Below are 15,622 nucleotides of genomic sequence, written 5' to 3'. Positions count from 1 at the left end.
GCCATTATGCCCTAGCTCTCTCTCCTGTTAACAACCTCCTCCCAGGATTCTAGCGGTAAGCTATGTTAATGCACCTTATTGCTGTAGCGCAGGTGAAACAGTCCCTGCCAGATATATTGAATTAGCTCTGCTCCAGTCATTATCACAACATGTGCCAGGCCTGTGTACCGCAGCCACTGACCAGGAGAGGATAGCTGTCCAATCAGAAACGTGCAGGAGTTATATTTGTGTCACTATAAAATATGAAGTTAAATTATTAAATGTGATGAAGTGTGATTAAAGAACAGGAGTGACCCAAATGTGTCCATTTTAGGAGTGTGTGTTTGGAGGTGATTTTAGGTGTGTGTGTGTGTGCCTGCACGTGTGGTAATTTAACAGTCATTGATAAACAGGCCTTGTTTACTTTAGCAGTTATCTGTTCCGTACTATGCCCATTCCTTGACCTCACCCTCTCATGTTCACCTGCACTGTAACCTCATCTTCAACCCTAACTGTAGGCCACAAAAACATTATTTGAAGATTTCCTTGGATGATGACCTTTCACCTAACTGTGTCATAGGGCCTCCAAATGTCCCCTGTCATTCATACCAGGAGCTCAGACCTCATGTGCCCTCCAAGTTTCAAATGTCACACATGGTCTCTTTTCATAGGTCAATTATTACAGGAGATAGTGGCTTTATTCACCTATTTATATGTGGATTATTTTAGTGGAATGCTATAGCCGCAAGCAAATGCGATAAACAAAATATTAACTCACTGCACATAAATTAGGATTGAGTGCTGTAATGAAACAAATACAAGTAGGCCCCCTGGTGGCCAATTACCAAATAATCAGATTATTACTCAAACAGTATCGGACTGGCCAAGAAACTCACAAATAATGCTACAATGTGCATTGATTTCAAACTGGTTTGATACTATCAGTATCAATCAATATTATATGTTCCTCTCACTCTAAAAAATTCAAAAAGTCTTCAGATCACGACGTGTTGGGGTTTTCCAGCAGGGTCTGTCAGTCTCTCTGTAAATCTCAGAGGATAAATTACAAAATTGCCCCCGAGAGACACAGCTGTGATTCTGCCAGGATTCTCTCAGACAGGCCCCCCGACTGCCCCAGGAAGATTTACGACACCTTCTAACCCAACCCAACCCACACTCCCTCTACCTCACCCCTCAGCTCAACCTCTCGCCCCCTCTACCTCACTCCTCAGCTCAATACCTTCCCCTCTACCTCACCCCTCATCTCAACCCCTCGCCCCCTCACTCCTCATCTCAACCTATTGCACCCTCTACCTCACCCCTCATCTCAACCCCTCCCCCTTTTCCTCACTCCTCAGCTCAATCCCGCCCACTCACCCAACCCACTCATGCCAGTTAGTCTTTTCTTTTCCAAGCTATTCTGTTTCATCAGTGCCAAACACTGTAGGTGGCTTTCTGTCTATTCCACCCCTCCCCTCTGCTTGTTATAGATAATAGAAATAGCAGGATGGTTGACTCACAACAGCAGACTTTTCTGAGTACAGACGTTGTCAATGCAGATGCTGTCAACACATTTGTGTTCCTGGAGAAAGAGTAGCGCTTCACTTCAACTTGAGGGCAGTCGGGGAAACTTTGTGTAGCTCAACAAGATATTCAAATGTGAAATACTTTCTCCAACCTGACAGCTGCATCACATTCATGGTGTTCAGTGACTGTATTGATACCAAACTGTGAATAGCAGACAGACATGACCTACATTCTACATGAAAAGGTCTGTTTGATGTCAACCTAGAGCCATTTGCATTCCACAGCCTCTAATGATCATATTCCTATTGTATTCGTCAAATATTCATCAAACAATATGACAGGAGAGCAGAGTGAATTGGAACAGCCAGGAGAGAGAACAAATTAACTCCTACACTCGACTCCGCATTAAAATATGATTTCACCTACATTTCAGCTATAATACCATCATTAAGGTGTGAAGTGATTAACAAACACATCTTCCAACCGTGAGAGAGAGAGTCTATTGGCTGTGTCTTCCCACATTCTGTAACATTTAGGTCAAATACAACAAGTAACAACATAGATGAATGAAAGACATGAACCCCTGTAGCTGGTGAGGGTTTAGGGAGCAACGCTTTAATGATGAAACACTTTCCGAGAGATGTCCTTTAGTTCACATTGACAGGATTCTGTGCACAGTGCAGTCAATAGTATGTATATTCTGGTAACGTTTCATTTCAAGGTATGTGTATAAACTGTTTATATATACACAGTACACATGTATATACAGGTTAATAAACAATTGACTGAAAACAAAACATTATCAATATACATTACCACACAAAAGTTGACACACCTACTCATTCAAGGGTTTTTCTTTATTTTTACTAGTTTCTACATTATAAAATAATAGTGAAGACATCTAAACGATGCAATAACACATCAAAATATATTTTAGATTATTCAAAGTAGCGACTCTTTGCCTTGATGATAGCTTTGCACACTCTTGGCATTCTCTCAACCAGCTTCACCTGGAATGTTTCCAACAGTCTTGAAAGAGTTCCCACATATGCTGAGCACTTTCTGGCGGCTTTTCATTCACTCCGTGGTCTAACCATCTCAATTGGGTTGAGGTCGGGTGATTGTGGAGGCCAGGTCATCTGATGCAGCACTCCATCACTCTCCTTCTTGGTCAAATAGCCCTTACACAGCCTGAAGGTGTGTCGGGTCATTGTCCTGTTGAAAAACAAATGATTGTCCCACTAAGCGCAAATCAGATGGGATGGCGTATCGCTGCAGAATGCTGTGGTAGCCATGCTGGTTGTGTGCCTTGAATTCTAAATAAATCACCGACAGGGTCACCAGCAAAGCACCATCACACCTCCTCCTCCATGCTTCACGGTGGGAACCACACATGCGGAGATCATCTGGTCACCTACTCTGCATCTCACAAAGACACAGCGGTTGGAACCAAAAATCGCAAATTTGGACTCATCAGACCAAAGGACAGATTTCCACCAGTCTAATGTTCATTGCTCGTGTTTCTTGGCCCAAGCAAGCCTCTTCTTTTTATTGGTGTCCTTTAGTAGTGGTTTCTTTGCAGCAATTTGACCATGAAGGCCTGATTCACTCAGAACAGTTGATGTTGAGATGTGTCTGTTACTTGAACTCTGTGAAGCATTTTTTTGGGCTGCAATTTTTGAGGCTGGTAACTTTAATGAACTTATCCTTTTTAGGAGAGGTAACTCTGGGTCTTCCTTTCCTGTGGCGGTCCTCATGAGAGCCAGTTTCATCATAGCGCTTGATGGTTTTTGCGACTGCACTTGAAGAAACTTTCAAAGTTCTTGAAATTTTCCGCATTGACTGACCTTCATGTCTTAAAGTAACGATGGACTGTTGTTTCTCTTATTTGAGCTGTTCTTGCCATAATATGGACTTGGTATTTTACCAAATAGGGCTATCTTCTGTGTACCCCCCTACCTCGTCACAACACAACTGATTGGCTCAAACGCATTAAGAAGGAAAGAAATTCCACAAATTAACTTTTTAAGAAGGCACAACGGTTAATAGAAATGCATTCGAGGTGACTACCTCATGAAGCTGGTTGAGAGAATGCCGAGAGTATGCAAAGCTGTCATCAAGGCAAAGGGTGTCTACTTTGAAGAATCTCAAATATGAAATATATTTTGATTTGTTTAACACTTTTTGGGTTACTACATGATTCCATGTGTTTTTTCATAGTTGTGATGTCTTCACTACTTTTATAAAATACTAAAAAATAAAGAAAAACCCTGGAATGAGTACAGTAGGCATCCAAACATTTGACTAGTACTGTATATATATTAAAAAATATATATATATATATATATTCCAAATTTGGTTATTATCACAAATTCCATGTAATCAGATACCTTATACAGTCACTCCTTACAGAAGCAATGATTCATATTAACCAATGAAGGCACAAAGCAAGCAATATTAGTAAGAAAATAAACATCCATCTCTGTACATATGCACACTGACGAGGGGACTGCATTCCCCAGTATCTATAAACAAGCATTTACTATTCCAAACAAAACTCTACAGAACAGCTGTTAGCTTCAGAAATACATACTGTATACATTTTACAAACCTCAGATTCTAATTTTGTACATACCATCAGCTACAGATAGGCTCTGTTTAAAGAATGCCAAGAACCCTTTTAGTCCAGTATAATAAATACAGTTTGTCTAGTAGGTCAAGGGTTGGTTTCCTTCTCTGACAGACTCAATAGAGCTGATTTTGCAGTGTCCTTTGTGAGGGTTTATGGGACTACTGTGTGTTTGTGTGCACAAGTCCTGCTCTGTGTAGCTAGCTGAGGGTGTGTTATGGTCTAGCTAGCTGAGGGTGTGTTAGGGTCTAGCTAGCTGAGGGTGTGTTAGGGTCCAGCAAACTGAGGGTGTGTTAGGGTCTAGCTAGCTGAGGGTGTGTTAGGGTCCAGCTAGCTGAGGGTGTGTTAGGGTCTAGCTAGCTGAGGGTGTGTTAGGGTCTAGCTAGCTGAGGGTGTGTTAGGGTCTAGCTAGTCGGGGTGTATTAGGGTCTGGATAGTCAGGGTGTGTCAGAGTCTAACTAGTTAGGGTGTAGCTAGTCAGGGTGTGTTAGGTTCTAACTAGTCGGGGTGTGTCAGGGTCTAGCTAGTTGGAGTGTTAGGATCTAACTAGTTAGCGTCTAGCTAGTCAGGGAGTGTTAGGTTCTAACTAGTCGGGGTGTGTCAGGTTCTAGCCAGTTGGGGTGTGTCAGGGTCTAACTAGTTAGGGTCTAGCTAGTCGGGGTGTGTCAGCGCTAGTCGGGGTGTGTCAGGGTCTAACTAGTCGGGGTGTGTTAGGGTCTAACTAGTCAGGGTGTGTTAGGGTCTAGCTAGGCAGGGTGTGTTAGGGTCTAGCTAGTTAATGTCTAGCTAGTCAGGGTGTGTTAGGGTCTAGCTAGTCAGGGTGTGTTAGGGTCTAACTAGTCAGGGTGTGTTTGCGTTTAACTAGTCGGGTGTGTTAGGCCTCTCCTCAGTTCTCCAGAAGTGTATAATTATGGTGCCCACTGTGTTGACATCACAGCACAGTTATCCTTCCATCTTCTCTTTCCCTCCACCTCTCTGTAGACAAATCTTCATTAGGCCTTAGTTACAGCCAATCTCCATTCTATCACCTTGTCTTTCTATAGAACAGGTAACAACACCCCCCAACTTTTCCATCCATCAGAACACATATATATGTCTGTTCTGATGGACCAACGTTTCAGCATCACTGTGCCGTCTTCCTGAAGAAGAAGTGAGGACGAAACATTGGGGATTTACCCAATAAATGACTGGGAGTTTATATGTGGAGTGTGTGACTCTCTTTATTTTTTATTTGCCGTTAGTCAGCACCTCCATAGGAAAACAAAAATCTGGGTGTGCGCCGGCTTGTGTTTTTTGTTCTGATGGAACAAACAACTTTTACAGGCTGTATCACTGCCTGGTATGGCAACCGCAGGGCTCTCCAGAGGGTGGTGCGGTCTGCCCAATGTATCATCGGGGGAAAACTACCTGCCCTCCATGACACTTACAGCATCCGATGTTACAGGAAGGCCAAAAAGATCATCAAGGACAACAACCACCCGAGCCACTGCCTGTTCACCCCGCCCTCATCCAGAAGGCGAGGTCAGTACAGGTGCATTAAAGAGACTGAAAAACAGCTTCCATCTCGAGGCCATCAGACTGTTAAATAGCCACCACTAGGCGGCTTCCACCCGGTTACGTAACCCTGCACCTTAGAGGCTGCTGCACCATTTACATAGACATGGAATCACTGGCCACTTTAATAATGGAACACTAGTCACTTCAATAATGATTACATACTGCTTTACTCGTCTCATATGTACAATTGAAGTCGGAAGTTTAAAGTCATTAAAAATGTGTTTTTCAACCACTCCACAAATTTCTTGTTAACAAACAATAGTTTTGGTAAGTCGGTTAGGACATCTACTGTGTGCCTGACACAAGTCATTTTTCCAACAATTGTTTACAGACAGATTATTTCACTTATAATTCACTGTATCACAATTCCAGTGGGTCAGAAGTTTACATACACTAAGTTGACTGTGCCTTTAAACAGCTTGGAAAATTCCCCAAAATTATGTCATGGCTTTAAAAGCATCTGATAGGCTAATTGATATAATTTGAGTCAATTGGAGGTGTACCTGTGGATGTATTTCAAGACCTACCTTCAAACTCAGTGCCTATTTGCTTGACATCGTGGGAAAATCAAAAGAAATCAGCCAAGATCTCAGAAAGTATTTTGTAGACACAAGACAACTTCCAAATGCCTGAAAGTACCACATTAATCTGTACAAACAATAGTATGCAAGTATAAACACCATGGGACCACGCAGCCATCATACCGCTCAGGAAGGAGACACGTTCTGTCTCCTAGAGATGAACGTACTTTGGTACGAAAAGTGCAAATCAATCCCAGAACAACAGCAAAGCCCCTTGGGAAGATTCTGGAGGAAACAGGTACAAAAGTATCTATATCCACAGTAAAACGAGTCCTATATCGACATAACCTGAAAGTCCACTCAGCAAGGAAGAAGCCTCCAAAACCTCCATAAAAAAGTCAGACTACGGTTTGCAACTGTTCATGGGGACAAAGATCATACTTTTTGGAGAAATGTCCTCTGGTCTGATGAAACAAAAATAGAACTGTTTGGCCATAATGACCATCGTTATGTTTGGAGGAAAAAGGGGGAGGCTTGCAACCTGAAGAACACCATCCCAACAATGAAGCAGTGTATGTAAACTTCTGACCCACTGGGAATGTTATGAAAGAAATAAAGGCTGAAATAAACAATTCTTCACATTCTTAAAATAAAGTGCTGAGCCTAACAGACCTAAGACAGGGAATTTCTACTAGGATTAAATGTCAGGAATTGTGAAAAACCGAGTTTAAATGTATTTGGCTAAGGTGTATGTAAACTTCCGACTTCAACTGTATTCTAATTCTACTGTATTTAGTCAATGCAACTCCGACGTTGCTCATCCTAATTTTTATATATTCCTTAATTCCATTCTTTACTTTTAGATTTGTGTGTATAGTTGTGAATTGTTAGATATTGCTGCACTGTTGGAGCTACGAACACAAGCATTTCGCTATACCCGCAATAACATCTGCTAAACATGTGTATGAGACAAATAACATTTGATTTTGATTTGTTCTCCCTGGCTGGGCTTCATGCCTGGTAGAGGGGCACCACTCTGTTGATGGCCTGCCGGCATATGGGGCAGATGGGCTGAGGCAGGGCCTGGTAGCAGCTGTAGCAGCAGCACACGTGCCCACAGTCCAGTAGCACACAGCTACGGAGCTGGGTCAGGCAGATCACACAGTCATTCTCCAGGGGCGTCTCCTGCTCCCTAGACCCCTGTTGTGTAGCCCCAGACCCCCCGGCGCCCAGTGTCTCAAACTCCCTCTTCAGACGTTCCTGTTCCCAGCAAACCCTCAGGCTGCGGTAGTAGCGGCAGCCCACCCAGAGGAGGACGGCGGCCCCGGCCAGGGCGAACACAGAGGCCAGGACCCGCCAGACCACCGCCTGGTCTTCCTGCTCCAGCCGCAGGGTCTCAAAGTCTGCTGTGCTTAGGAAGTACTCTGAGCCGTCGGTGGGCGGGCGGAGCTTCAGCACCCGGTCCGTGTCCAGGATGAGCTCGCCTACACCTGTAAGAGTAGCGCCAACCTGGAAATATAGACAGACACAAATTAGTCAGGATTATTCATGCTCTTTGGAGCACTATTCAGGGGCAATAGTGGTGACCTCATCCTAAACACAATGGAACGTTTTGGGATGTTATTGTGGAATTTTAGGATTGAAGATGTAAGAGGTAATTTATCAGTGGTAAAATGATCAAACCAAACTAAATCTCACCTTGAGCATTTCCTCAGTCTCCAGCTGGCCTTTGGGTTTCTCTCCACTGAGGTACTGTCCGACGATGTCGGTGAAACCGTAGGTGGCCTGGTGGAACTTCTCATGGAGGATCTCCATCTTCAGCTCTGAGGCCTCCAGGGGACACAGCACCCTCACGTTGGCCTGGTCCGACCCCACCAGGCTGAAGGGCACAGTATTCACCCTCTGGTGCAGCACGCACTCACTGTCCATCCTACACAGGAAAGGGGGGGGCACAGTGAGTAAGGTGTTTTGTGTGGTGATATGATATGACAGGTTATAATTAGTGATGTATATCTGCTGAGACTAAATGTCAGATGCTCCTAGTCATATTACAGTTGATAACAAAATGAGGATACAGATTAAACTAGTCTTTCACATGATATTAGGAGTGTCAGTCAAGAGTGTTTCTACCAGGTGTGGGCCAGGCTGTTCCACACCAGCTTGTGTTCCCTTAGCATGAGTTTCTGCACTACCCCTACGCTGCCTTCCTGGTACTGACTCCTTAGAGGCTCCCCCACAGGCTGCACTGCTCCTATACACACACACACACACACACACACACACACACACACACACACACACAATGGATAGAGCCATTAATTACACTAACTACGTAGGTGAGAGAGAATAGGTTTCACTCAATATCATAATAATATGATCATAGTGATACATTCGGAAATGTTACCCATTCACACAAATAACTTTACCTTCGATGACAACATACTGCAGACACTTTCCCGGTGTCACATTCAAAAGGTCTGCCAGTTTCCCATCCAAATTCATGTGGGGTGCCTCCTGAAACGACAAGCAAAAAGAAAAGCCTGTCATTCCTATGGAAATTCTCATGTCTCCTAAAACAATCAGGGTTTTGCACTCTGTTTACAATGTTATTCAATCCGGATTGCGGAAGATCCTTGTTATAGCGCAATTGAAATTTAAAGGTAATTTCCTTTAGAGCCGACACATGCAGCGTGTAGCCTACCGTGAATGCAGTCTCTGCGAACGCTGAAACATTGCCTTTAAAATGTTGATTGTGCTTTAGCGTGGATCTTCAGCGATACGGATTGAATCTAGGCCGTAGTCTGAAGGAATAGAAACAGGGCAGGCTACTAACATTGAGTTTGTCCACCGATTTCCTCTTTTTCCTGTAGATGTAGAAGAAGAGGCCTGATATGGCCAAGCTGGTGCCTAGACACAGCCCCTCCACCGTCCTCACTGGAAACTCCTCCATCCCCCCCAACACACTCTCTTCTCACCTCCCTTGTAATAGGGCTACAGTACAGAAACAGACTGCCAAACATGTGATGTAACATGAAGGAGGTTCTTTAGCATGAATGCAAGATGCCCACGCATCACTCTGACAAGCTGCAATTAAATCTGCAGCTGCCGGATTCTCTTTGAGATTTTCAGTGAAATGCTTGAAAATGTCTATAATTTTCTGTATGACATCAAAGTGGCACAAGGCTGGTTGCTATTTCTGTTCAGCACTTTGACAGTAAACTGCATTAGGCTACTCAGAATACAAAGAGTCACAAAATGTTGGGTTATTCACATATGATTGGGTTATATAACCCAAACTTTACAGTCTAAGAAACTTGATCTCAAACAATTCTAGTATTACACTGATTCAGTCAGATAAATTATGACTATTTACATATTCACTGCCTTCACCCACAAGCACAACAAAGTTGAAAATAGTTTTACTTCATTGATGATTTACAAAATCGGTAGGTGGCATTTTTTAGCTGTTTTTTTTTATATAAAAGGGGCAATGTTACCTATCTCTTTCTAGATGTTTTATGTAATATGATGAGTGTTTGAATTCAAATACCAATTACTGACTTAGGTGATTAGCTAATACAATTATAGGGTTGACCATGTTATTTTGGGCCAAACTAACTCATTAGAACAACCGGTAGTTTAAATACATATGAACCAGTAAAGCCATTTCTCTGATGTAACGTTAGCCGACACAGATCTTACATGTAACGAAATATCTCTTTGAACATTGACATTATGCTATCTAATATAGCTAGCTACTTATAAATAATAAAAGTACAAATTAAAGTTGATGGCTGGCTCACTGAGAGGCTAGAAATAAACATTACACAGGTGGTTAGCAAATGTTTAGTTAGCTGGAAAACCTGCCATTGACCTTTAAAACATCTTATTTGATTAGTCATAAATGTGGTCTATGTCCGCAAAAGTCAGACCATAACATGACAATAGTATTTGTGCACTCTTCTGCAACGGTCAATACGTCAAATTGAACTTAATCAATCAGTATTGTCATGTTTTACCTTTGAAACCGCTCAAGTTATCATCCCCGGAAGAATGGTTATTTTTGTTTTGGTCATATGACATGTACCACTTCCTTGAAGCCACCATGCATCTTCGGGTGAAGCTTTCCTGAATCATGTGACGGGGTACTCATAAGTCCCGTCACATATTATCAGTTATTTAATTTTTTTTAACATAAAAAAAAAGCATATTTGGTACTGTCTTTGGTCGAAATGGCAGGAGGTGTGAGGAAAAAGTCGTCCCCTGGTCCACGGTCTAGAGTGTGGGCGCCACTTCGTACACTATGGCAGGAGAAACATTTGATCGTATTCAAGGCAGAGTACACAATACTGGTCGCCTCTGTTCTGTGGTTCCTGGAGATCGGAATAAACATGGGTCATCCAAAAAGTAGCATGTAAGTACTAGTAGCATGCTAGCAGTTTAGCCAGTTAGCTTGCCCCTGCATTGCAATGAACGTAGCTCGCTAGCTAACAGCTAGTGTTTGCCAGCTAGCCTCTGTAGTGCCACTTGTTAAAGTGAATTTACAGCCACAGCTTGATTACGTTCCCTTCCTAGTGATGATGTTGCCTAGTATGAATGAAATATGTTTTCAAAAGTTGTGCCAATTTCTGTTGCCAGCACAAGAATGTGTAAGATAAGCAACAATGGTAGTTTGTTAATCTAGTCTACTGAACTTTTATGGTAGTTTGTTAATCTAGTCTACTGAACTTTTGACACAGTTCCTGCAATTTCCCTCTTGTTTATTTATTTTTTTCTTAGCAGTAACGTTAGTTCCTGCTGATTGTTCTGTCACCTGATTCTTTAGGTACCTTTCACAACCCAGTTTGTTGAATGCATATTTCCAAGTTATTGCAAATGCCACCTGTCACTCATTGGTGAATGTCTTCTCATGCAGACACAGAGATCGACTGGCAGGCGTATATGGATGAGGTAGAGGGAGTCATCAACGGCACCTACGACTACACCCAGCTCAAAGGAGGCACAGGCCCGCTGGTGTAAGTTCCACTAACCTATTTGTGCTGGCACTTTATAAGTTAAGGAACCAGGATCCAGGACCAGCTTTGGCCTTCATCACTGAACCCCATGACCAATTATTACAACTGAGTCTGTGTTTGTGTACCTGCATTGTAACATTTCTTAACGTGGACTAAATCAGTCTTGAAACTCACTCCCGGAAACTACCATTCCAGATACCCAGCAGGATTTGTGTATACCTTCACAGCGCTGTATTACATCACCAACCACGGGGTGAATATTCGCCTGGCCCAGTACCTGTTTGCTGTTTTCTACCTGCTCACCCTGCTGCTCGTCTTCAGGATCTACCACCGCATCCAGAAGGTCAGCTAGGTCTAAATAGTTACCCAGAGAACAGTCTTTATCTACAATTTGCTCTCTCAATATTAGAGTATCAAGTCCCAACTTAATTATGTTACTTAAACCAGTTTGAACTGGAATATTCAGTTTCCGATGACAATCTCTGCATGAGAAAATCCTGCACTGTAAAAGGCTATTCACTTTTCTTAAGATGCCTGCCTGTCTGTTTGTCTGCCCTCTCCAGAATCCTCATTCACAAAACATTCTGAAGTTATTTTCTTGGAAAATCATTCAATCTTTTAAGATATTGTTGAAAAATTGCACTTACAAACTATCTTATGAACTTATTTTTCTTTTCTTAAGAAGCTTAAGTTTTTGCGTAAGAAGTGTTTTGTGAATCTGGGCCCAGGTTCCTCCCTACGTATTCTTCTTTGTGTGCTGTGCCTCCTACCGGATCCACTCCATCTTCGTCCTGCGTCTTTTCAACGACCCTGTAGCCATGATGATGATGTTCGGGGCTGTCAATCTGTTCCTGGACGGCCGCTGGACTCTGGGCTGTGGCCTCTACAGGCAAGTATGAACCCTGGTCCTGGACAACTGGAGCCTATCTCAGCTTAGTTCCACCTGGATCAGATCAGTTCAAGTTTAGCTTGGTTCAGTTCAGTGTGGGCAAATATGGCTGCTTTTTATAGAGGCAACCCAATTCTGATCTTTCTTTCACTAATTGGTCTTTTGACCAGTCAGATCAGCTCTTTTGCCAACAATAGGGCAAAAGATCAGAATTTGGCTGCCTGTCTAAATGCAGGCTATGGGACACAATAGCACTCTTAATTTAGATTGGCAGAACTGAGTTGCCCAACTCAAAATCTATGGCTACGTTGTCCCGTCACATGGTGAATGACAACTTCCTCTCCCTTTGTTGTGGACAGTTTAGCAGTATCTGTGAAGATGAACGTGCTCCTGTTTGCCCCGGGCCTCCTCTTCCTCCTGCTGTCTGAGTTTGGCCTGATGAGGGCCATACCCAAGCTCTCTCTCTGTGCTGCCATCCAGGTTAGGACTTCCTTCATCTGATTTAACTGTTACATTTCGATTTTAGACACAGATGCATGTTGTAGAATTGACTATCTTTAAATTTGAAGACTATATATTATCAAATCAATTTTTTATGTGTAATTATTCCATAATTCAACGGATCACGGAATAGGAATTAACTAGGAAGTTGGGGCACCATGGGAAAATGTTGTTTATAGTGTCAATTTCCCAAATATAAAACTCTTCAGATATTTTAATACCTTATTTATTAGTCACTTATTAATGTATTATTACCTCGTCAGTCTCATTCCTGAATTTCGCAAACCCTTGGATATCTGCACGAACCCTAACACAGATCATGAATCAGCGATATAGAAATTGGCTTAATTATTTATTCACTAAGTAACTTACTCACAGAATTACATAAACACACACACATAGGTCATACATTGGTTACTGACATGATAGAAATGTCCCTAGTGGGCTAAGCTGATATGCCGGCTTGGTAGACAAAGGAAAGGGGTGGGGTCAGTTCGAGAGTGGGAAACTCAGAGGATTCACTGTAATACAGTGGATAACTACGCTCATGAAATGCTAATACTTCTAACATGAACAGCCGCTTATTTGAAAATAAATTGCAATTGACATATTTACGAGTGTATGCCTTTGCTGTCCCTCTCTGAGATCGCCGGTCCGTCTGATGGATAGTCGACAGGAAGCCTCTGGTTTGTCCACCAGAGATCAAAGTCTGTCGGCGTTGTAGGTTGTTATAATGGGTACTTCAGAGTACTATTTGGAAATGTTCGTAGATCGGATGCGTTTACCAGACTAAAGTATTTAAACGGCTGCAGCCTGAATAATTGGTCTTTTAATTTGTAGATTTCTTCACCCTTTCAACATGTAACGACAGCTCCTTGTTTTCTGATCTTGTCCTCTGGTAGAGTTGTGGTTTAAATCACTTCACACACCAGCGTTTGGTCTCTAGAGCGATAGCCATTACTGTAGGTCTCTTTGGCAGAGTTGCCAACCATTTCAACATGTAGCTACCGCTTCATGTTTTCTGAACTAATGTAAATTTGGTTGGAAGTGGCTTTTATACTAGAGTAGAAAAGGGGGAGTTCCATGATGTAATGTCTGGGCTCACGGTATACACCCAAAAGGGCCACGTCGTGATATGTTTCTTGTCTCCAGAGTTCCATCCCATCTCCACATTGTGAGGACAATCAGGTTTTTCCTACTCAATTTCCATTCTGTTCATTGTCCATCTTTACTCCACCTCCCCGCACTTCTCTCCCTATCACATATATTGTTGGGCCTACCCTTCCTGATGGAGAATCCCATTGGCTATATGACCCGGGCCTTTGACTTGGGTCGTCAGTTTATGTTCAAGTGGACAGTGAACTGGCGCTTCCTGCCTGAGTGGCTTTTCCTAAGTCGCTACTTCCATCTGGTGCTCCTGGCTGCCCACCTGCTAGCCCTGCTACTGTTTGCCCTGCGCCGCTGGAAGAGGTGAGAGATGTGGCTACTGAGGTTATCACTAGGATTAGATATTTTCATGGTCAGCATGAAATTATTGGCCACTAGTGTAGCCTAAAATGAACCACACAGCCTAACTGACAAGCACACCAATGCTTGAGTCTGGCTATCTGCTTTTTGTTGTTACGGGACATGCTTTCTGATTTTATTAAACCAACTAATTTTCCCCTCAGGCCTGGAGAGAGCATCATGGAACTGCTGAAGGAGCCAGGCAAGCGAGTCAACCCTGCCCAGAAACTCACCTCGGATCATATCCTTTCCTCAGTCTGTGTCTCTGGAGTCATGAGTAGAAACACTGTACCATTGTGGTGTTTTCTAGATCTCTAACTCTTATCTTATTAGGTCTGTCTCTATGGCCATAAAGTGCCAGGGTCTAGTATATCACTAAAGATGGTTATTAGTGGGTTAAAGTGTTCCAAAAGCCAATTATATTAGACCTTAACAGCCGATCACAGATGGTGCTGATCCTCTTCACGTCTAACTTCATCGGCATGTGCTTCAGCCGCTCGCTGCACTACCAGTTCTACGTCTGGTACTTCCACACCCTACCTTTCCTTCTCTGGAGCGGAGGAGTCAAGAAGCTGGCTCACCTACTCAGGTAAGAGGGGGCGGGACACACCTTTGGCTACAATGTTGGGAGCAGAATTAGGAACCATAAAATATGAGCCTAGATGGGTCAAAATACCTGTTATTGTCACTGTGTATTCTTCTGTTATGTCTAACGTGGTGTTTCTGTGGACAGGGTTTTGATCCTCGGCCTGGTGGAGCTGTCGTGGAACACCTACCCTTCTACGACACACAGTTCAGCAGCCCTCCATGTCTGCCATCTCATCATGCTGCTCTCCCTGTGGTTCGCCCCCCGGGTAGAGGAGAAGACCAAGAGCAAGTGAGCTTTTCCCCTAGGAGACCCTCCTGTCGTAGGGGTCTGGTCGACCATCTCCACCCTGCTCTCACCCCAGGCTGGTTCTCACCCTTCACCACGTCTTGCCCATCTCGCTGTAGCTCTGTGCTAATGTATAGCATAACGTACAGGTGGGAGGAGGTACAGCGTGAGACTGCACGTGGAAGGTTCGTGGGGTGGGAAGGTACAGCGTGAGACTGCACGTGGGGGTGAGACTGCACGTGGGGTGGGAGGAAGGTTGGGAGGAGGTACAGCGTGAGACTGCACGTGGAAGGTTGTGGGGTGGGAGGAGGTACAGCGTGAGACTGCGTGGAACGTGGGGTGGAAGGTGAGACTGCACGTGGAAGGTTCGTGGGGTGGGAGGAGGTACAGCGTGAGACTGCACGTGGAAGGTTCGTGGGGTGAGACTGAGACTGCACGTGGAAGGTTCGTGGGGTGGGAGGAGGTACAGCGTGAGACTGCACGTGGAACGTGGGGTGGGAGGAGGTACAGCGTGAGACTGCACGTGGAAGGTTCGTGGGGTGGGAGGAGGTACAGCGACTGACGTGGAACGTGGGGTGCAGCGTGAGAACGTGGAAGGTTCGTGGGGTGGGAGGAGGTACAGCG

At 43.8% G+C, this 15,622-nt stretch overlaps 2 protein-coding genes across 5 annotated transcripts; one reads left to right on the top strand and one right to left on the bottom strand.

Annotated features, from left to right (window-relative positions):
• Window positions 1–6,899: 6,899 nt before the first annotated feature.
• LOC112260871 (mitochondrial ubiquitin ligase activator of nfkb 1-A) lies at window positions 6,900–10,319 on the bottom strand. 4 transcript variants are annotated; one of them, XM_024436239.2, is made up of 6 exons: window positions 10,233–10,273; window positions 8,915–9,014; window positions 8,640–8,727; window positions 8,344–8,464; window positions 7,912–8,143; window positions 6,900–7,722 (listed from the first exon to the last, which is right to left on the bottom strand). In XM_024436239.2, exons 3-6 carry the CDS (start codon window positions 8,713–8,715, stop codon window positions 7,225–7,227), a joined length of 927 nt encoding a protein of 308 aa, XP_024292007.1. In that variant the 5' UTR covers window positions 8,716–8,727; window positions 8,915–9,014; window positions 10,233–10,273; the 3' UTR covers window positions 6,900–7,224. The 4 variants fall into 4 exon arrangements, with proteins under 4 accessions (XP_024292007.1, XP_024292005.1, XP_024292006.1 ...); XM_024436237.2 differs by lacking the exon at window positions 8,915–9,014 and adding an exon at window positions 9,047–9,222 and having other exon boundaries at window positions 6,901–7,722; window positions 10,233–10,319; XM_024436238.2 differs by lacking the exon at window positions 8,915–9,014 and adding an exon at window positions 9,047–9,204 and having other exon boundaries at window positions 6,901–7,722; window positions 10,233–10,317.
• LOC112260872 (dol-P-Man:Man(5)GlcNAc(2)-PP-Dol alpha-1,3-mannosyltransferase-like) lies at window positions 10,318–15,064 on the top strand. The gene is given in 10 exon segments (XM_024436240.2): window positions 10,318–10,603; window positions 10,605–10,627; window positions 11,129–11,228; window positions 11,424–11,571; window positions 11,957–12,117; window positions 12,477–12,597; window positions 13,883–14,088; window positions 14,289–14,365; window positions 14,569–14,713; window positions 14,858–15,064. Coding segments are annotated over 10 exon segments (1,287 nt in total). The 5' UTR covers window positions 10,318–10,445; the 3' UTR covers window positions 15,006–15,064.
• The last annotated feature ends 558 nt before the right edge of the window (window positions 15,065–15,622 follow it).

Source organism: Oncorhynchus tshawytscha, linkage group LG10 (genome assembly GCF_018296145.1).
Source record: "Oncorhynchus tshawytscha isolate Ot180627B linkage group LG10, Otsh_v2.0, whole genome shotgun sequence".
Lineage (NCBI taxonomy): Eukaryota > Metazoa > Chordata > Actinopteri > Salmoniformes > Salmonidae > Oncorhynchus > Oncorhynchus tshawytscha.
Note: the sequence above shows the minus strand (reverse complement) of the source record. Positions and strands in the feature narration are given on the sequence as shown.